Source organism: Mauremys reevesii, linkage group 11 (genome assembly GCF_016161935.1).
Source record: "Mauremys reevesii isolate NIE-2019 linkage group 11, ASM1616193v1, whole genome shotgun sequence".
Lineage (NCBI taxonomy): Eukaryota > Metazoa > Chordata > Testudines > Geoemydidae > Mauremys > Mauremys reevesii.
The window spans coordinates 36,960,318-36,983,381 of NC_052633.1; the positions used below are offsets into that span (position 1 = coordinate 36,960,318).

General features: G+C 40.4%; 1 protein-coding gene across 3 annotated transcripts in view; it reads left to right on the plus strand.

Moving 5' to 3' along the window:
* The window catches only part of CHN1 (chimerin 1), a 145,020-nt gene that overhangs the window by 68,977 nt on the left and 52,979 nt on the right, over positions 1-23,064 (plus strand). For all 3 annotated transcript variants that reach the window (XM_039495872.1, XM_039495871.1, XM_039495874.1), the window contains exon 7: positions 360-648. In XM_039495872.1, coding sequence (XP_039351806.1) covers positions 360-648 — 289 coding nt within the window. The remainder of the gene's footprint in view (positions 1-359; positions 649-23,064) is intronic.

Sequence of the window (23,064 nt, forward strand, 5' to 3'; positions counted from 1 at the left end):
TTTCATATCAGAGAGGCAAGCAATAGACTATAGAGAAGAAATCCCTTAAACAGAGTGTGAAGTATTTTTCATTTTTTCCACAGGAGAATGAAGTGACCAGACAGGATAAGAGAACAAATAGCTCGTTCTCGGACAGGCATTAGTTTGGCTCTCTATCCACAGTTGTTGTTATTCTACTCTTCTAATTGTGTATAGTAGTTTAATTTTATATTCCTCATTCAGACCATACACAAGCATAGTCACAGATTTAAACGATAGGGTATTTTTATTGTTTGCAAGGCTTCACTTGCTTAATCTCTCTTTTTTAAAAAAAAAAAAATATATATATATATGTATACTTTCCCATTTCATTGAGGCAGATTTGGAAATCAAACCAGAAACTTCAGACTCTACTACGATGGAAAACACTTTGTTGGGGAGAAACGTTTTGAGTCCATCCATGACCTGGTGACAGATGGATTGATTACTCTTTATATTGAAACCAAGGCAGCAGAATATATTGCCAAGATGACAATAAATCCAATTTATGAACACATAGGATATACAACCTTAAACAGAGAGCCAGCACACAAAAAACATATGCCAACCCTGAGAGATACATATGATGGCAAAGAGTCTACAGGAGAAGATGAGGTAGCAGAGAAAAGGGTAAGCAACTGTTAAAACACACTTTTTTTTATTAGACTTTTATTTTATACTCTTAACTCTACTCCACTGAAGAATATTAAATATGTTTATAGGTGTTTCATCTAAATGGTTACATCAGATATTTTTGATGAATAGTAAGTTATATGTTAAGATGTTTGAATAATCTTTCCAAGTTTTTAAATGGAAATTTTTGCATATTGCAAGTACCTCTGATTCATAAACTTTTATCATAAGGATCTTTGTTTTTTTAAAGAAATGATTGTTATTACAAATGTCAATCCTCTGATATTCCAGATAGGCTAAAGATATTTAAACTTAGTAATTTACTGCGCAAAAAGACAATTGCCCTTTAATACAGAAATATATTCCATAATCTATTCAGCATTCCCCATACAATGATAGTAAAGTTGTCCACTTTATAAATAAGTCTGTTCATTAACAAGATAAAATGTTTTAACATTTCACATGACTAGGTTCAGCCTGTCAGAAACTGTCAGAACTATTTTTGGCCTCAGCTAGGCTTATGAAGAAGGATATCTCTCTTCAGAGAGTTGCATTATCAACTGAGAACTAACTGCATTGTGGAGGGGTTTAAAATAAATAAATTAGAACCAATGCAGGATACATTTCAGACTTTGTACTCTTGCAGAACATCTTTAATGTAATGTAGAAGACCCCCAAAACAGTTCCCATGTAGCTTTGTTAACATGACAGATATAAAACATGTTTTAAAAGTCATATTAATACATTTTTAAAATAATGATAGGTGTTAAAATAACTAGAGGAAAAATTGATTGCATCTGTTTATTAAAAAGCCCATAAATGGGTGTGTTTAAAAATATTACTTAAAATATCTGTATATTCACGCATATATAATATGCACTGTAGACTCTCCTGTTACAATGTAATTAAGAGGTTTTTGCAAATTACTGTAAATCACAAAAGAAAATACTACATTTAGGTTTGATTACACATTCATCTTCCCAATCAGAGATCAGGAACACATTTGATGTAATCCTTACATGTATTGACATTCTGTGTCTACGCTGCAGTGACTGAACTTTTTTAATGTAGTAAATCATAGAACATTAGGGTTGGAAGAGACCTCAGGAGGCCATCAAGTCCAGATCCCTGCTCAAAACAGGACCAACCCCAACTAAATCATCCCAGCCAGGGCTCTGTCAGGTCAGGCCTTAAAAATCTCTAAGGATGGAGATTCCACCACCTCCCTAGGTAACCCATTCCAGTGCTTTACCACTCTCCTAGTGAAATAGTGTTTCCTAATATCCAACCTAGACCTCTCCCACTGCAACTTGAGACCATTGCTCCTTGTTCTGTCATCTGCCACCACTGAGAACAGCCAAGCTCCTTCAGGTTGGTTCAAAAGCTGCTATCAAATCCCCCCTTCACTCTTCTCTTCTTCAGACTAAACAAGCCCAGTTCCTCAACCTCTCCTCATAAGTCACGGGCCCCAGCCCTCTGATCATTTTCGTTGCCCTCAATATATTAGAAAATATACTGATTCTAGCTGTCCATTTTAATCACATGATTTCTTGCCTGAAACTAGCAGTTGAATAGGTCTGATTTACCTGGGTTCTGTTCCCTAGTGCCTTTGACTGGCTGTGTGATGTTGAGCAAATCACTTAACCATTCTGTGCCTCCGTTTCTCCATTTATAAAATTGATACTAATGCTTATCTGCTTTTGTAAAGTGCTTGGCATGACTACAGTTGAAAAGCACTGTGAAAGTAGTACTGTGTGACCATCTCTGACTGCCAAAGTTCACTCATCAATGTGAAAGAGAAACAATATGCATTTGAACATGTCTCCAGAATCTATCTCTAGTGCCAAATGAAGCCTATTCCATTAAAAATAGGTTTATCTTATTTACAGACTTCATTTATTGGGAACAAGAAAACTGTTTCAAATCAATAGGTTGGATCAACATTCTGAAATATCAGTTTGCCCCTATAAATGACAGCTGTAAGTAAAATATCTTCTTTAAATAGCATAGACCAGAGGTTCTCAAACTGTGGTCCGCAAGCTCCATTCAGGTGGTCCGCAGATAGTTCCTGCTAAGGTACGTGCCTGGGCAACCGCGCACAAGAGAATGAAGGGTCACCCACCTAATTAGTGGAGCCACACAGGCGTGACTCCACTAATTAGGTGCCTGGACCCTGGAAAAGATGCACATGTAAGGTTAGGTGGTGGCCTTGTGGGGAGGGGGCAGTGGGGTGAGAAGACAGGGTCGGGGGAATTTGGGACGTTCAGGGCTGCGGCGACCAGAGAAAGAGGCAACTTGCCCCAACTCCAGGGCTGCGGCTACTGGGGAGAGATGGCCCTCCTTCCCAGCCCCAGCTCAGGGGCTGCTCTGGAGGGGGAGATACCCACCTCCTTCCCAGCCCCAGCTCAGGGGCTGCTGCAGTAGGGGAGAGACGGAGAGACCCCCCTCCTTCCCAGCCCCAGCTCGGGGGGCTGCCGTGGCAGGGGACAGAGGGCACATCCATTGCATTAGAAAGGTAAGACTGCTGATATTAAAATATGAGTTGTGTGCTTTTATTTGTAGAACAAAAAACTTTTTCTTTTATATAGTGCTTTTATACAAAGCGCTTTAAAATAGTTAGCTAATGGTACAAACAACATTTGGAAAGATCATTAAGTGGTCCGCCAAGACCCTCAGCAATTTTCAAGTGGTCTGCGGAAAAAAAAGTTTGAGAATCACTGGCATAGACTGTCCAAATGGCCTTATATGCTTTTTCTTCAGTACTTAAGAAGCTTTCTCCACTCCCAATGAACTCAGAGGGGACTCAAGGGGACTCAGAACCTCACGAATTGGTTGGTACTGAATTCTATAGATCCTAATAATGAGGGATGTAAAATATTAGTAGAAAATGTCACCTGTTAATTACAAGTAAAGTTCAGTCCAGTGCAGAAGGCTGACACAAGGTCCTCCACACCACTTACACCACCTAATAAGGGTTTACATCCTGTTGGAGGGTCTTGAGTGGGCTTTCTGCACTGGGTTTCTTTCATTCTACAAGGGTTCGATTTAAGCCAAAACCTTGAACAGAAGTTCTGGAAATCACCAGATCATGTGGGTGGTGGTGGTTGTGTGGTTTTTTGGTAAATTCCACTCTTATCGCATTTATCATACTTCACATACTCACCACTATTCAAAGCGAGTGCTATCATTGGAGTCATTCTGTGAAGAGATAATAGAATTTTGTTGTTTAGTGTCATAACATTTTCTGCACTGCTGGAAAAGTTTGTACAGTGTAAGGATTGTAGAGGAGGTTATTATGGAAGGACACAATTGTTGTTTTTTTCTTAGATGGATGCTGTCAAGTCAGACTTCTATCAATAAAAATGTACATATCTTTTCTCATGGAATAGATCAAGAACTATTGAGTAGTTCTCCCGAATTGAAATTTTAGATGAAAAGCCTTAGAGACATTAGTCATGTAATTGCCACATCCCACACCCTTTGTTTGGAAGTTATAAGCAGCCAAACTTGCTTTGTCTCCAAAATGTATAACAGTCTGAATTGGCCCGAAGCCCAGTTTTTATGAGTCTGGTCTCGTTGTTTGGTTTGGAACCGTATTGATGTGGGCACAGAAACAATGGGTCAGTCTATACTGCCAAAAAAAAAATCACAGCAGTGAGACTCAGAGCCAGGGTCAACTGACTTGGGCTTGCGCTACAAGACTAAAAATAACAGTGTAGATGTTCCCACTTGCCCTCAGAGCCCAGGCTCCAGTGCATACCTACACTGCAATAACATATCAATGGCTGGCCCATGTCAGCTGGCTGGAGCCTGAGTTCTGGGACCCTGTGAGGGAGAGGGGTCCTAGAGTCCAGCATCCCATTTGTGGGAAGGGTTCCAGAGCCTGGGCTCCAGCTCGACCCTGACATCTACACTGCAGTGTTAGAGCCCTGCAGCCTGAGCCCCACAAGCATGAGTTGGCTGTGGGTGTTTTATTGCAGGTAGATATACCCTTATACCCTTCCCCCTCTCTGGTGTGAGCCCTAGTCAGTTGACCTGGGCTCTGAGACACTCTGCCATGGAGGTGAATTTTGCAGTGTAGATGTAACTAGTGAGACGTACACACCATAGCATGGATAAATGCAGAGGTTGCAACTTCATTTAAAACTATTACCAAACTGGAGTAATGCCCCAAATTACCCAGCAGGGTTATTCTAGTGTGGACTTCAACTGGCGCCCTTGGTCCCAGATACTACAAACCTGAGGGTTGGTGTGTAGGCCATGTCCTCTCTATACCCTTAGGCCTGCTCCAGGACCCTCACTGGAAACTGAACCAGGAAACCCAAAGTGGCTACTCACCTATGCAGTTGTTCTGAGTTGCCTGAAACCTTGTTATAGGACGAGTTAAAAAACCTTATGAGGTTGCTAGGTGTGAACACACTCTTCAGTTAGCATAGCTGTATGGCTAAATTAATCACAACCCCCCACCTAAGACAAAAGGGCTAAGATCTGGGTGAACTCACCCAGGAGTTTTATATAGGATAGGTGGAGGGACTTTTGCTGAGTATTATTTTAGGTAAATACGTGTGTTTGTGTGTATGTGAGGGAAAAGAGAAGAGCAAACAAACTGAGACACAGAGAGCAGCAAAAAACGAGAAAGCCAAGTAGCAGCTTGTGAGTATGGTGTATGACCCTGGACAAAGCCAGAAAGAGAGTTTTGGGGGTCTGATGTTGGCTAAAGAGGCTCGGGGCTGTAAGTTAAGAAACTATTACTTTGTTTCTGATTTCTCCTGCATTTGGGGAAGCAGGACCTTGTACAGTCCTTATAAATAAGCAAGATTAGATCGAAGAAAATACTGGATTCCATTAATTACTACTCCCAGGTGGAACACTCCCATCTCCCCAAACTCTGACTAGCTGCTTGGATCAGAAAGGGGCAACACAGCATATCCTACCTTCCTCCCCATCCACTTCCTCCAGGGAGGAGCCAATCAGCCACCCCCAGCACCATATGGCAGCAGCTGTGGGAGAGACAGACTTCAGTGCCCAGATGTAGCATGCAACACTCTTCCTTCCTTCACGGCAGCACAAGGAAGTGAGGGAAGGGGAAAGAGAGAATCAACCCTCTTCCCCCGCCCCGCCCCTACACATGCTGAAGGCAAGTGAGAGGGGGAAGCTGAAAAAGGACACGGAGCACTGCCCTAGCTGCTCCTGGTTGAGATCCTTCACCCCCACACCCAGATATCTACACTTCTCCCAGCCCCATCAGAGTCACACCTCAGCTAACAAGGTGAGCGTTTGAACGGTTTGTGGTTCATGTGGTCAATATAGACCCCACTAGTGGCTTCATGCAACACGTTATGAGAATTTATCACTTTCAGCTAAGTTTTATAAAGAACATTAAAATTGTGTGATACACAATATACATTTTTATATAAATGCTGTGTCACTTGTGTAAAATATAATGCGTTTCAGAAATGCTTAGTGGAGAGTGACCCAAAACACTAGATAATATTTCCTTGCCTTTTTAAAAAACTGCCTGCTATATAACGTATGCAGTGTTGTTATAGCCCTGTTGGTCCCAGGATGTTAGAGAGACAAGGTTGGTGAGGTAATATCTTTTATTGGACCAACTTCAGTTTGGGAAAGGTACTGAGAGTGTTACAGCTAAATACAAGATTAAGCAGATAGTACCTTTTCCCGACCTGAAGAAGAGCTTGTGTAGCTCGAAGGCTTGTCTCTTTCACCAACAGAAGGTGGTCTAATAAAAGATATTGCCTCATCCACCTTGTCTCTGCTATATAAAGATATTTTATGGATAGCGATAGCACACAAGACAAAGTACTTGTATCCGCAGTTAAGCTGCAGACCGTAACCTTCTCCAGCAAACTAAACGTTTATTGTCTGCAATAGAAACTTCCAGAGCCCCTTAAAAATATGTGTTGTATAAAAGTGAATACACTGTTGTATTTTTATGGTATGCTGATACTCGTCGCTGTTTATTTAAAGGCTGTATTTATAAGAAAATAGGGATGTCAAGCGACTAAAAAAATTAATTGCAATTAATTGCATGATTAAACAATAATAGAACACCATTTATTTAAATATTTTGGATATTTCCTATATTTTCAAATATATTGATTTCAATTACAACACAGAATACGAAGTGTACAGTGCTCACTTTATATTTATTTCTGATTAAAAATACTTGTACTGTAAAAAACAAAAGAAATAGTATTTTTCAATTCACCTAATATAAGTACTGTAGTGCAATTTCTTTATCATGAAAGTTGAACTTACAAATGTAGAACTATGTACAAAAAATAACTGCATTCAAAAATAAAACAATGTAAAACTTTAGAGCCTACAAGTCCACTCAGTCCTACTTCAGCCAATCGCTCAGACAAACAAGTTTGTTTACATTTCCAGGAGATAATGCTGCCTGTGTCTTGTTCACTATGTCACCTGAAAGTGAGAACAGGTGTTCACATGGCACTGTTGTAGCTGGCGTCGCAAGATATTTACATTCCAGATGCACTAAAGATTCATATGTCACTTCATGCTTCAACCACCATTCCTGAGGACATGCGTCCATGCTGATGATGGGTTCTGCTCCATAACAATCCAAAGCAGTGCAGACTGATGCATGTTCATTTTCATCATCTGAGTCAGATGCCACCAGCAGAAGGTTGATTTTCTTTTTTAATGGTTTGGGTTCTGTAGTTTCCGCATCAGAGTGCTGCTCTTTTAAGATTTCTGAAAGCATGTTCAATACCTCGTCCCTCTCAGATTTTGGGAGGCACTTCAGATTCTTAAACCTTGAGTTGAGTGCTGTAGCTATCTTTAGAAATCTCACATTAGTACCTTCTTTGCGTTTTGTCAAATCTGCAGCGAAAGTGTTCTTAAAATGAACAGCGTGCTGAGTCATCATCCAAGACTACTCTAACATGAAATATATGGCAGAATGCAGGTAAAACAGAGCTGGAGACATACCGTTCTCCCCCGAGGAGTTCAGTCTCAAATTTAACTAACGTATTATTTTTTTAATGAGCATCATCAGCATGGAAGCAAGTCCTCTGAAATGGTGGCCGAAGCATGAAGGGATATACAAATATTTAGCATATCTGGCATGTAAATACCTTGCAATGCCAGCTACAAAAGTCCCATGTGAATGCCTGTTTTCACTTTCATATGACATTGTAAATAAGAAGCGGGCAGCATTATGTCCCGTAAATGTAAACAAACTTGTTTGTCTTGTATCAGAGGGGTAGCCGTGTTAGTCTGGATCTGTAAAAGCAGCAAAGAGTCCTGTGGCACCTTATAGACTAACAAACATATTGGAACGTGAGCTTTCATGGGTGAATACCCACTTCGTTGGATGCATGTCTGACGAAGTGGGTATTCACCCGGAAAAGCTCATGCTCCAATACATCTGTTAGTCTATAAGGTGCCACAGGACTCTTTGTTGTTTGTCTTGGCAATTGGCTGAACGAGAAGTAGGACTGAGTGGACTTGTAGGCTCTTTGCATTGTTTTGTTTTTGAATGCAGTTATTTTTTATACATAATTCTACATTTGTAACTTCAACTTTCATGATAGAGATTGCACTACAATACTTGTATGAGGTGAATTTAAAAATACTATTTCTTTTGTTTATAATTTTTACAGTGGAAAGATCTGTAATAAAAATAATAATATAAAGTGAGCACTATACACTTTATATTCTGTGTTGTAATTGAAATCAATGTATTTGAAAATGTAGAAAAACATCCAAAATATTTAATAAATTTCAATTGGTATTCTATTATTTAACCGTGCAATTAAAACTGATTAATAAACAGCCCTAATAAAAAACTGATATTTCTCCTTGTTTACATTAATATAAATAACTAGAATGATTTAACCTCCATATAAAGCATCTCTATACACATTCTGTAGTGTGTTTATACATAAATTGAGAAGTTTTTCTTTGTCTTCAATGATAAAAAGGGGAGTATTAAATCCCTGTTGCTCAAATTGAAATATATAAGCAAACTGGAATTGGACAAGTCTAACAGCAGATGCAAAGAAAATTGTAGAAAGTTAAACATGACAGAAGATGCTGTTTTATTATCTGAATGGTATTTGTAATAATATTCACTAAAGGGAATTATTCCAGTAGATGAAGGAGAAAATAATTTTGCGGGGCTCTGTATTTTATGAATGTGCCTCTTCATAAGCCTTATCCTGCAGCTTTATAGCTTCTCCCTAATTTTTCAACTCTTAGGTATAAAGTCTTATGTTTTCTCCAAGGCACAAGGGAGGAAAAAGCTTCTCTGCCTAAAGTAGGGATGAGCTTGTACCCAAACCACATGCTGCAGACCTGTGGACGTTCTGATCAGGGTACAATACAGGCTTTGTGATACAGGCCTGCCTGTGTCATGAGTGAGACAAATGGTGATGTGTAAAAATAATGTCTGGAGAAGAACAAACAGAGCACAAGGACACACAGGGCTTGATTGGGGAATAGCCGCTGGGGTTGTAATTTCACATTCTGTCATAAACGCACAGAGGAAATAGGGCAGCGACAAAGCACACTTCAAACATCAAAATAAAATATTAAGAGTCCTAGGCCTAGTAGTAAATTTGACAAGTGCCAGTGTCTGGGAATCCAAGGGTACATGAGATGTCTCTTTATGGAAATTAACTTTAATTTACAGCAGTTGAAATATTTTGGGTGAATTTTAAAAAAAATTATTGTGGTTGATGGGAGAGCCTTACTAGCTGGCTTTAGCAAAGGAGAAAGATTTAAAGACCATGAAAGATGCAAAGTTGACAAACTATGCAATATTTGGAGGAGGATTGCAAAACACAAGCCATCATGATGAGCAGAAGCATTGAGTCCTGTAAGGGGCATACCAATATATTGTTGTGTGACTCAAGATAGTTTTTAATGGGAAAAGCATGAGACTCTAATTGACCACTTATGTGATTACCTGAAGGCCTTTGATTACCATATGATTACCTGAAGGCTTCTGACTGCTTGTCATATACAATACAATGTAAATAGAAAATAAAAAATGTTTTAGTTTACTGATTTCTGACTTTCATGACCTCTGACAGAATGAATAAAGTTAGATAACTGGTGGGTTTGAGAATTGAAAAAGGGAGTGGACTTGGCATGGCTGAATGCCCTGAACATATATTTCAGCACAGCAGCTAAAAATGTAATGATAGTTCCTCAGGGTAGGTCTATACTTACCGCGCGGGTCGACGCGGAGAGTTCGACTTCTCGGAGTTCGAACTATCGCGTCTAATCAAGACACGATAGTTCGAACTACCCACGCGCTACGGTCGACTCCAGAACTCCACCACCGCGAACGGCGGTGGCGGAGTCGACCTTGGAGCCGCGGACTTCGTTCCCGTGGCGTCTGGACTGGTGAGTAGCCTGAACTAAGGTACTTCGACTTCAGCTACGCTATTCGCATAGCTGAAGTCGCGTACCTTAGTTCGACCCCCCCCCCCCTTAGTGTAGACCAGGCCTCAGATAATCTGTAGGCTGATCAGAAAGCAAAGTTATGCTGCCATTATGGTCCTTAGAGCTAGGGAGACAAGCCTAAAGACTCAATTGAAAGTGTGTTCCACCTGAAGTGGCCTAATGCAGAAATGGTGATAGTTCCCAGTACCCCAGAGCCAGAGCTTCTTCTGCATTTCACTCCTTGAATAGTTGACAAATGATTGCAACTTCTCCTCCTTCAGAAGGTAATTATCACAGTAGAGTTAGTGGCCCGCAAGCAGATCAATTGATTCAGTTAAATACTTCATGTAAGATGATAGCTCTATTGAATTAATAAATATATAGATACTTACCTCTTTGCCAAGGTCATTATCAATTATCTGGAACTGATTTAAATTACCATATTTTTTTTACTTCACTAATATATTGGCATTTTAAAATATTACAAAAGTGAAGTCTATCCAAGGTTTAGCTGTGCTGCTACATATCCTCTGTCTCTAAGAATGAAGTGCCTAGTTTAAATAGTTGCAGATTAATTGTATGTTAAGATTGATGCAAGTTACATTTAGTAGTCATTGTTATTTACATAAGAAATGACTGACACTTCTGCAAGAAAAGTTACAATAAAAGCAATTACACTGGCTGTGAACAAGGATCTTCTAGTGCCTCGTGCCAACATACTGCCTGAAGTGGAAAGAGTTAGGTAAAGTCTTGGAGAAGCAATCTTCCAACAACAATATTTTTGTTATATTTTTCAATATTGATAATAGAGACAGCCATTCTTACCTTTCCATGATAAATTGGATTCTGCATACAATGCTGATCAAAGAGATCCAGAACAGTAAATCTTTATAATGCTCTTCATTCCAGCTCCTGAGTCTAGTTAGTACTAAGAGCCTAGAGGTAGTGTAAATCTCTATGTGCATTTCTAATACACCCATCACCATTGTATCCAGGAGCCATAAACAAGGTTAAAGTCCCAGTTATATATGTCCAAAGTTAGACCTAGCTTCCCTCCCTAATTTAGGCTGCCATCTCATATTGAGAAACATACCTGAGTCCTTATGCCCCCCCTGGTGTTGAGGAAAAGTCTGCTTAAAGAGCTTCCAGTGGGCCTTAAATGACAAAGGTCAGGCTCAGGCAGATCTGCAGTGGTAGTGTTTTATGTAATAGTCCTCTACAGGAAGAACATTCTGCCTCTGAGAATTTCACCCTTTGGTCAAAATTTCTGTGACATAGTATGGGGGGAAGAGGTGGACTCTGACAACATTTAACCCTTTATCATTGAGAGCTTTAAAGCTAAGGACCAAAAACTTGATTCTGATCTCGAATCTGAATTGGAATCAGTGAAGAGCATGATGTATCCTTGTTGTTCAGTCTTGCTTAGCAGACACAGCATGTTGGACTAGTTGTAGTTTCCATGTGGCCTTCAAGTTGATCCCAGTTAGATTATATTGCAGTCATTTGCCCTGGAGATCGTGAAAGCATAGATGGATGAAGACATTCTTGGGCACTAGTTGTTTTGGGTGTCCAGAAGCAGTGATACGCCCAATAGGGGCTGAAACAGCACACCGCTTTAACAATCAAGGGCAGAATGTGCCCTCAGGAAGTGGCAAGGTCATAGCTGTTGCAGGTTGTTTGAAATACTTTTATCCTTGATAACTCAAAGTAGGTGCTCAGATGGCCACTGTTTATTCCTGTACTTTATTTAAGAAGATATGTACTAAAAGACTGTCACCCAGCTGATTCCAATTAACCCCTCAGGTCCTATGAAAGAGTTTGCATGTCCAACGAATGTTAATGTCATTAAGGTGAAGTAAAAGTTGCTGGCACCTCTCAGGGGTTCACCTGCATTATTGCCTATCAAGGGCATGAGTTAAAATACATACATACATTACACAAGATATTAAAAAATCTAGGAAATGTCCAGTTACAGTTGTACTTCTAACACAAGGCACCTTTGCTTTATAATACTGTGCCCCTGTAGAGAAGCCAGTCTACCATCTTCCCTTCCTTGTAGGTATACTATTAAGAATGTGAACCACAGAGCAGTAATTTAATTATTTGTCTCCTATATACATGTCTCTGACACTTAAGGAGATGATTTCTCACCACACTAACTTGCTCTTATCACATAAGTGCTCTAATACTGCAGGGCAAATTAGGTTAATCTACAGAGGCACTTTAGCTCTCTGTCTAATTATACTTGGAAAATTGACTGCCATTTGGAATCACAGGGCCCAAACTGTCAGGTGCTGAATGTTCTCCTTGGTTCACAGAATCAGGCCCTCAGCAAAGACTGGAGAATGGTTGCTTTCAATATACCCTTTTTCTTTTTGGTTCAGGAATTTGGAAAATTTCTGTATGAGTACTGTGAATGACTGTTAAGACTGTAAAGCAGCCCCATTGCTGTAAAATTAAGATTGGAGAATTCTGCCTCTGTGGTCACTAATTAAATGAATCTGTTAGATGAAATAAGATCATGATATTCCTTTTTATGCTTGTCAGATAATTGGTATGGACACATAGATCTAAGGTAGATTGAGTGCCTTATTTGTAAAGTACAGCCATTGCTAGAGTTCCTAATACTGTAGGTTTGGGATGGAGGGTTGTTTGTTTTTGTTTCTTAAATTTAAGCATTCAGACCATTGCAACCTAAACTTGACCTTTGAAATTTCCTTCATTTTTTTAAGTAGTCATAGAATAGGATGGGAAATGAAGGAAGGTTGGTGGGGGGCTTCCCTCTTATTTCTTAATGCCAGAAGAGGATTGCCTCACTAATGCACGTCTGCTAAGACCTTAGCAGAGGTGCACATCCCCTGTGGATTTCAGGCAATGCAGAGAAGTAGGGCTCCACCAAGGTAAGAGCATCAACCCCTAATGAGCCTTAGGAGGGTTGTTGTGGCACCACAATCCTGACAAGCTGTAGGAACTTGTTGCTTTTCTTCCCCTGTGGGTCTTGGGGTAGGTGTGGGCCATAACAAGCCCTCGCAGCTATAGGGTGGGTACATTAGTGAGAGTAAACTTTTGGTGGAGGCCCCAAGGAGCTGTCCAAAGCAAAGAGGGTTTCGTGGGAGAGCTGAGGAACAGGTCTTCACTGCAGAAAAAGGCAAGGAGGGAGGCATTAGCACTTTTCTGCCTTCTTCAGCAGACCAAATTCCTGTGGCTCACACTAGCCTAATGTCCTTCATCACAGAGGAGAAAGTTAATTGTCAGGTGGAGCAGGGAAGGAAGTGTTGCTTTTTTCTCCTGTCTTGTCCTGCTTTACCACAGAGCTGCTCTTGAGGCCCTCCCAAATCATTGGGTCTGTGGAAAGCGAATGAGGGATCAGGAGGACAGCCCTACCCTGTGTCTTGCTCAGAGATATGAAGAGGCTGCTTGGAACAGAGGGGTACATAGAACGATGCTTAGGATAAGCTCATGGTGCAGCAAGAGAAGGCAAGGAGAAAGATTAATTACCCCGTATAATAGCTGGTCTGGAAAATCAGCTCTGGTGTACAGTTTATAGGATAATATAGTTGTCTGCTCTGGAGAGATGGGCTTCCTGATTCCCACGAAGAGATCTCCCATCCTGCAGACCCAAGCATGCCCAAAAAAGGGATCAGATCTCTCTTCCAAGCATAGTTCACCCTGACATCTCCACCAAAGGACAAACCTATTGTAGTCCATGAGGGAAATTTTTATCACTGCAAAAACACAGAGAAGTGGAGGAGGACACAGAGATGTCAGAATCTGGGTGAGAACTGTGCTGGTGGGTAAAGAGATCAGATCACTCCTGTGGATCTCCTGAGATGTGAAGGAGAGAAGGTCCTACAGGAGGCTCAGGAGGGATCTGATCTCTTTACTCCATAATGCAGTGTTGTGTTATCTTTATAAACTGTGCACAAGAGCTCATCTTCCATTTTAATCACTGGTTACAAAGAGGGATCTTCAGGGAAAATCATTTCAGCAGGCTCTCCTTGGTTATTTGAGGAAGTGGTGAGGGGATTTTAAGAGAAGTATATTGTGATTTCTGACACTATCCTTCCAATAGTCATACCTAGGATAAAGTGGGTCTCTTGGTCATTGTTTCTAAAGGTGGCATTTAATGGTAATTTTTACTTGTGCAATAGGCCTGCTTACATAAAATACTCTCAAACTGTGGTGCTCTGTAGCTGGTTTGCTGACTGTCAATTCCATCACTTGTCAGGCTGTTTCCTGGGCTGTATATGTTGTTTTCGTTTTGCCCTCCTTCTTCCATCTGCCGTGTTCTAATTATTTTCTATTACTAATCACTTCTACAGGAAACAGGCTGGACTTTTTGAATTAGGAGAACTGTAAAGGGATAATTTTATTTACAAGTTTTTCTTACCTTGCTTTGATTTTATAATGTAACATTATATAGCTGGTGATAGTCACCTGGAGTTATGACTGTGTCTAATCTCATAAACTAAGCAGAATCAGGTCAGGTCAGTACTTTTATATGAGACTCCCAAGGAAAACCCATGGACTGCAGGAAGTGGTGGTGTTCATGGCTCTTTTTGCTCTGAAACAGTAGTGAACCAAAGCCCAAGATTCTAATGCTTTATGTTTTAAGGATTAACATCAGACCCTTCTTCAGCTGTATAGTGAGAGATTCCTCATACATATATTTTACCACCTTAATAGGCTATCCCTTTTTATACACAAAGCTCTCAGCCATTTTCTACTTCCTGCTCAAGGTATGGAAATGTTTTCCCGTTTAATGAATAACCAATTTTATACCAGTTATCTTTAGATCATCCTGCATAGGAATCCACATTATCAGGCTTTTATGTAGAGCTCAAAATCGGTTGGTCATCCTACACCTTTCAATTCATGATAGGCAGACACATCTAGTGCAATGATAATTGTCCATTAATAAGTGGTTACCCCAACCTTGCAGATCTGTGGAGAGTAAAATACTTGGATAGAAGTGACAGAAGATCTGGACAGAAATGGTTAAATGAATTTTTTAGCTGTATTGGGTTGTAAAAGAAAACTGGAGCTATTATATACCCCATGGTTAAAGTTGTAATGGCCATCCTGTTCTGACCCCTATTTTTATTCTTTTTGAACTGTCACAACTAATCCTTTTTAAATTAAATTCTCAATGCTTGGTGTAAGCTCATAGTTGAAAATTTTCTTTTGAGTTTGAATAAAGTCAGGAGAGCAATGTAGTTACCTAGATAAACAGAAATGCTTGCTTTTATTACTGCCCACTTGTCACACTTAGTCCTCAGCAACTGCAAGGATACCAGACTTTTCAAAAAAATTGAGTTAGAATTAGAAAGTTATAAACTCTTACAAACCTAGCTTCTTTTTAAAAATATTAGCGCCAATTACTTAGAGCTGTGCAACTTTTAATGTTCTCCAATGTGCATCTCCTAATATTTGTGAGCGCTGTAGGAACCGTCAGATTCACAAATCTGATACTTGCTGTCTGGGTTATTTTAGCATTGACCCCTCAGCATCGGTATTCTTGGCTTTTAGTGGGGCTAGTCATGTGCATAAAGCTAACCACAAGCTAACATTTTCAGGCCCAGATGATCAAATTATACTAGATATACTCAGGGCCGGGCCACAACATTTTGGCACCTGAGGTGGGGAGCTCAAATTTCGCCCCCATGCCCCTTCACTTGGGCCAAAACTTTGAAAGGTCTCAATTCTGCCTTCTTCCTGTTCTACTCCTTTCCTGGTACTGCTCTGCTATCTACCCCAATAAAGGAGAACTAACAATTTAAAATGCCTTATTCAAAAATTTTAAGTAACATTTAACTTTCAAATGCCTGAACAGCAAATGTAACTTTTCTTGCCTGCATAGTAAACACTGGCATTTTTATCTGTTAGAATAATCAAAGTGGTGCTTTCCGTGCCTTCTTGGTTGCAAAGATTTGAACTGCTTCCTGAAGGTCCACAGTCTGGCCAGCTCATGCTCTATTGAGATGGTTGCAAGGCCGACCTACCTCTCTTGTGTTATTGTGGAGTGTAGATGTGTCTTTATTAACTTCTGCTTGGAGAAGCTACGTTCTCCACTGGCAATTGTTACAGGAAGTGTTAGTAGTATGCGCAGAGCAACAAAAGCATTTGGAAAGAGGATGGTCATCTTATTTGTGCACATATATTCCAGAACAGCCTTTGGACTTGATCTTGCTGAAAAGTATCTTGAAAGTGCTTTCAGTTCATCACCTAAATCACTCGCATCAATAGCGCACATGCCATCATGTGTCAACACTGTCTCTAGTGCCCTGCATTGCTGATGTAGGTCTTCTTCAGGTATAGTGAGGAATTCTGGAATATCATACACCATCCCAAATATACTGCTGTGTTCCTTGGGGTCTCTTATGGGATTATCCCATGCCTCGTAATCAAAATGTCGTCTTCTTCGGTGACTCTTGTATTCTTGAATGGGTGGGAAAATAGCTTCAGTGTGAAGTTCCTCTGCCAACTTCTGTGCACTCTTCAGAACGTTTTGAAATCCCTCATCTGACCAGTCAGACTGTAGGTATGACTTTGCTTTGTACAGTTGTTCCATTGCTCCAGATATATCAAGGTCAACACCTTGGAGTCTCTTGCTTACAGCATTTATTTCAAACAGTATGTCATGCCACAACACTAAGCCACACAGAAATTTGAAGTTATGTATGTTTCTGGTGATTCCATTTCCCTCTGCCACTGTTCTCCCACGAACCAGTCCTGTCATAGCATTATCCTCCATAATGGCAACTATGGCATCATCTATCTTCCCAATTTGGTGTTTGATAGGCTTTATCGCCTCCACTCAACTTTCCCATCATGTGGCACTCAGTGGTTTCAGTGTCAGAGAAGATGTTCCCAGACGTTGCTTCAAAATTTGCCATCGATGAGTTGGTGCAGAGAAAAATACATAGATGCTTTGAATTACATTAAAAAATTCAGCAGCCTCACTAGAAGCTGATGCTGCATCACTGACCACCAAGTTCAATGAATGAGAACTTCATGGGACAAAAAAAGCTTGAGAGTTTAACTTTTGGATCCGTGTCTGCACTCCTCTGTTCTTTCCTCTCACGTTGGCACCCTTATCATAGCCCTGACCTCTCATGTCAGCTATCTCAATTCCCATATCTTCCAGCTTTTTAAAAAGCATATTTGTCATACCAGCTCCTGTAGTATCATCAATGTCAATAAATTCTAGAAAATGCCCTCTGACAGTCACCATTGCAGGGACGTTTTCACTAGGTTCTGTTGTTGTTACAAAATGCACCATTAAAGTCATTTGTTCTTGTCATAAACAGTTAGTTAAGGGTTAAGGGTTTTTTTCGACCTGTAAAGGGTTAACAAGCAGTACCTGTGGACACCTGACCAGAGGACCAATCAGGGACAAGATAATTTCAAATCCCTGTGGAGGGAAGTTTTTTTTTCTGTTCTTTGTTTTTAGAGAGTCTCTCTTGGGAATTAAGGGAGTCCAGACATCTTAATCAAGTCCTCCCAGGTTTCTGCAATAAATTCTTCTATTCAAGCTAGTGAGTATTAGCAAGGAACTAGTATTCTTATACTTTTATTTCTGTATTTGCAATACTGTGTTTTGCTATAGAATTTCTTTAATTCTGTACTGTTATTGCTTTTACTGAGAAAGAAAGGAGGGGGGATTCTCTCCAGAGATTGATAAGTTTAGACCCTGGGTATTGTTCTATCTTGGTACTACAGAGACAGTTACTTTCTTTTTATTCTTTAATAAATCTTTTCTGTTAAGGACTTGGTTGATCTTTCCTTGGGTAAATTCTCAGGGAAAGGGGAGGAGGGAAAAGGAAGGCATCCCTCTGTAATTGGATCCCGGTATCTCTCCTAGGAAAAGGGAGGGGGGAGGAAGCAGGGGGGAATGGTTTATTTCTCCTAGGTGTAAGAACTGCATGGATTTGGGGCTCTTGGGATCCCCAAGGATTTTGGGGAAGGACCGTGTCCCAATACACGTACATTATTGGGTGGTGGCAGCTTTTACCAGATCTAAACTAGGATTTTAGTTTAGAAGGATCCATGCAGGTCCCCATGTTGTGAACCCAACAGCTCCAAGTGGGGGTGAGACCTATGACAGTTCTGTATTGCTGATGTCAGGTGTGAAGTCCAGAATAACCAAGTAATAGCTTGCTGACTTCAGATCTGCTACAATCTTCTGTTTGACTTTTTTTTGCCAGTAACTGTATGATCTCATTTTCAATTGTTTTTCCAAAGTAGTGGTGTATGTACATTTCTTGGGTGGTGACTCTTCGTAGATGCTCCTGGAGGACAGCATCAAACTCAGCCATCAGCTCCACAATTTTCAGGAAGTTTCCATTGTTTGGCACATACAGCTGATCTGAAGTGCCACTCAGTGCTAGATTTTTGGGTAGCAAGCATTCTCACAACGGCAATGAGCCTTTTCAGAACATTTTGCTAGTAAAGAGACTCTGATACAGTCTTCTCTTGATGCTGATCATCTATGGTGGCCTTTAACCTTAGTCTCATTTCAAGCTCTTTCCACCTATGGAATGCTCTCTGGTGATTTGCTGCCTTCTCATGGCATGCCAGATTTCTAGCCAGATTTTTCCAGTCCTTTGTTCCTGTAGAACCTAATGTGTCTAGAACATTAGACTGGAAGAGTTTGCAACAAAAACAGTATGCAGCATTCTGGATTTTTGAGTATATAAGCCATGGCCTCTCCATTTTATCACCATTGGGGATTTCACGCCAGTAATGTGTTGGATGGACACTTCTATTTTCATTGTCTTTGGGGGAACATGAAGTTTTTCACTTGTTGTGGCCCATGCAGTACGAGGAAGTCCCTCAGGCTGCTGCTCAAGTGGGTCCACAGTCCTGGATCATCTAGACATAAGGAACTAAACTCAGCAGCAGCTGTTTCTTGCCCCTCCACCACACTCTTCTCTGATCTACACTTTTCTTCAGGAATGTGCCTGGTTACATCCATTTGAGATGGAGATATGGATGCTGCAGTAGCTGCCAGGTCACCTGCACTCTGACTAACTGGAAGTTCAGGCATCTCCTCACCACTCACATCCTCACTCGGGCCGGAAGGCTCTCCGTGAACATTTGTGTCTATGTATCTCAGGAGAGCGCCTTCCTGCTTAGATAGAAAAGCTTCCTTTGCTTGCTTTCTTTTTCTGAATGCTGCCCCAGAGGGGCGTTTTCTTCTTTCACTCATGACTGCTGTTCTGTGCCAGCTATAGTGGCTCTCAACACGCAATTGAAGGGGACAAATAAGCAGGCTGGTAGCAGGGCCTGAGTGAGGGAAGATATTAGCATCTTAAGGGCCTAACTGACTGCCTGTTCTCCTCAAGTGGGTTCAGGAAAGCAGCAGGAAACAGGAAGCTCCCTGAGAAGCTGGTGTTAATCAGTCCAGGCTCCTGGGGGTGCTAGAGAGGTACATAAGACGCTCCTCCTCTTCTCTCTCCCTGCAGCTCCTGCTGCTTTCTGTTATTCCCTCTCACCTTTTCTCCTGCCTGCCTGTTATGTCTCTTGTGCTCTCCTTCCTCCAGCACAGCACTCCACCATCTCTGTGCATCTAGAGCAGAGAGAATACATATGCACCAGCAACAGACACAATTTTCTACCCTCTGGGTCCTAGTAGGCCACCCCGCTCCCCGGTCTGGCACCTGAGGCGGCCGCCTCAGTTTGCCCCATGGTAAGGCCGGCCCTGGATATACTTGTATACTGCATTCAGTTCTTGATAGTTATAGCAATTCTTAGATGAATATTGTGTCAAAGTAAAAATAAGAAACTGGTATGTCTATAGGATTTGAGTGTTTATTGCCAAGTATAATGTCCTACATTAAGCCTTATTACTGGGTGTATGTTCTTAGTTTTCAGTGTGTGAATCAGGGGTAGTAGCATTTATAGAGCAAGTAGCTTTGCCCTTTCCTAGGCAAGAGTAAATGAATATGGAGATGAAAGGTTATATTGTCTGTTTCTATACTAAACGTGGCTGGGAGGTGTTTAATAAGTGTTATGCATTATATCACGTCTCAAATGTTATTGGGTGAGGAGTGTTTTGGGTGATTTTACAGTGCAGAAAAAGTTATCATGAAGCAGTTACCAAAGCCTATATGGAAGTGAGGCACATTGCTGTGACTCAGAGTCAGCTTAAAGTAGCAATATGTTTAATACAAATGCATGAAAATTGAAAGTAACATCATGTATATTTGTATTTTTCATGGAGCTGAAATTTTTCAGATCCTAAATGACAACTTTTCATTCAGTTCAAATTCCAAATGCTGTTAGCATTCAAACCTGCAGCTTGGTGCTTTGAAACTGACAAAAGACCTCTGAACTGACAACCACCTTTGCAATAAACAGAAGGTTTTAAGACAGATGCATTGCTCAGCAAGTTGACATGCTAGCAGCTACTGAATAACTTATGTTGGGGCTATGGGTTAATTCTCTTAAGCTATTTTTATAGCTGAGAATCAAAACAATAATAAGCTTATCTATTTTATATGGTTTCAACCACTTAAAATGTTGATTGATATTAGTAGTATGAAATAAGAGAAGAGTGGGGTTTTGTGGGGTTTTTTTTTGTTTTTACTTCTAGTCTGGAAAAAGATAATTAAAAAGAGCCTGGATAAGCTAAAAAGGGGAAATAACTTGGCTGAAGAAGCAGAAGAAAACACATCTTTTGGTTCAGTATTTAGTTTAATCCTAATGGATGAGTTGTAAAAATGGAATGATACTTTAAGCATGGATTTTTAACATCAATGTTTCTTGGTGTTCAGAAGAACAAAATATTCTTTCCAAAGATGTTTTACCTCAAATTCCAAATGAAATGCCAGATTTTTGTATTGGCAATAGGGGCTTAGGAGTGGTAGTTTCCTGTGCTTCATCTGAAAGTCATGTTTTAAGAAAGACTTGTGCCAATTAATTTAAAAAAAAAAAGACATCATTGGGATAGAAACAATCTACTCTGCCTGCACACTGACGTTTTTTTTCCTAAGCCAAATAGGTAATATAACAAAAACCTTTGATGGAGAAATGGGTTGGTGGCAGCCTGTTTTCAGAATGATACCATTTTAAAATGAAGAAGCTATTTAAATTTGTTTCAGAACTGCTGTTTTTCCCCTTTTGAGATGATAGTTTCTTCATCCTTGGAATTGCTGACTCTCAGAGTGAGAATTCCTAGTGGCAATCACTTCAACCAGCAACATGGGTGAGTTTGCTGCCCTCTCACATAAACACTCACATGGCAGGAAAATTTAATAGAGTAACACAGGAGACAAAGAGGTAGTAAATGGGAAAGAAGACTAATATATACGGGGGTGGGGAGGAATTGAACCATTCAAATAGGATATAGACTGACTGGTTTCTAGTCTAGGATATTAGTTGCTCTACTTTTAGACTCACTAGTGCCTGCTAATCTAGTTTGAAACCAAGAAACCACAAAATAATGTCCAGAAGCACCCAGTTGTCCAAGTTACCAAAGCCAGTAAGGTTGTTTTATGGGAGCAGCAACTAGAAGAGGACAAAAAGCATCTGAACAGCATAATAAAACCTGACTCCCGTTAGAAGTTACAGGCATGAGAAGGTTTTTTCATCTTTTCATTTATTTTCTAATTTTCTTTGTATGGGAGAAACTTTCTTTGTTTTGTCTTTGCTTTATTTTCCATAATTTACAATTTTAACAATATGATAAATATTGTATTTCACTGTGGTGTTGTAGAAGCTCCCTGCAATTAGTAATTCTCTTCATTCCTCCTCCTCCTCGTTTATCTTACCATTTTCTTCTTGTATCTCAGATAGGGCCCAAATTTAACAAGAGACCTAAGTACCCGCCTAATGTTCAGTACCTGAATAGTCTCTGGGCAGGTCTACACTACAGAGTTAAATCAACCTAAGTTATGCAACTCCAGCTACGTGAATAACGTAGCTGGAATCAGCGTAGCTTAGGTTGACTTATTGTGGTTTCTACACCGTGCTGGGTTGACGGGAGAAACTCTCCCGTTGACTTACCTTACGCTTCTCGTTCCGGTGGAGTACCGGAGTTGATGGGAGAGCAATAAGTGGTCGATTTAGTGGGTCTTCACTAGACCCGCTAAATCGACCCCCTGTGGATCGATCGCTGCAGTGTCAGTCCACGGTAAGTGTAGACATGCCTTCTCTGAGCTCAGTTTGGGCACATGTTTATACCTCTTGGTGAATTAGAGATTACAAGACTTTACTGGTGATGATAAGGGCTTTATTTACTGAGGGCTTTATTTCTGAGACTTCTTTAGAATGTAGTTCCACTGCTGGAGATCTTGGAATCAAGCTCTGATTTCATTTACTCTAGATTTAAATTAGAAGTAACATGGTTACAGTCAGTTGTTATTCCTGAGTTACATGAGTGTAACCGAGAGCACATGTAAGGCAAATAGGATTTGATGCTTGAGCAGAATCTGGTCCATTTTTTTGATTCTGCACTCTAGACTTGTCTGAAAGTCAATCTTGAGCCTGATCTAGCAGTTCACTGAGTGTAGGTGCAGCTGCACCCATGCAGAATCCTGCACTCAGGAAATGCAGGATCAGGGCCCGGGGAAGTGCTAGTAGACACTTTGGACCACCACAGTTCCGAGCGCTTTCAGTGTTGGATGATCAACAAGGGACTTCAGAATGATGATGAAATCACATTATGATCTGCAAGAATGTCACCTGCAAATGTTACAACTCAAAAAAAAATTGTAATAAAATATTTAAAAATTATGAACTCATCTTGATTACTGGGGTTATATCCAGGATTATTTTAGCAAGGATTAGAGGGTTTAGCACTTTTCAGTCTTAATTATGCTAAACAAGTATGATCACGAACTGAAAGTATGCTGGAGGGGAAAACTGTGACAACACATGTATCTTAGCAACATAGCTTACTCCGGAGGATATGGATGAATTCAGAATACTGGCTGTGCCAAAAGAACAGGTGTAGCATGAAATACAAAGAATGTT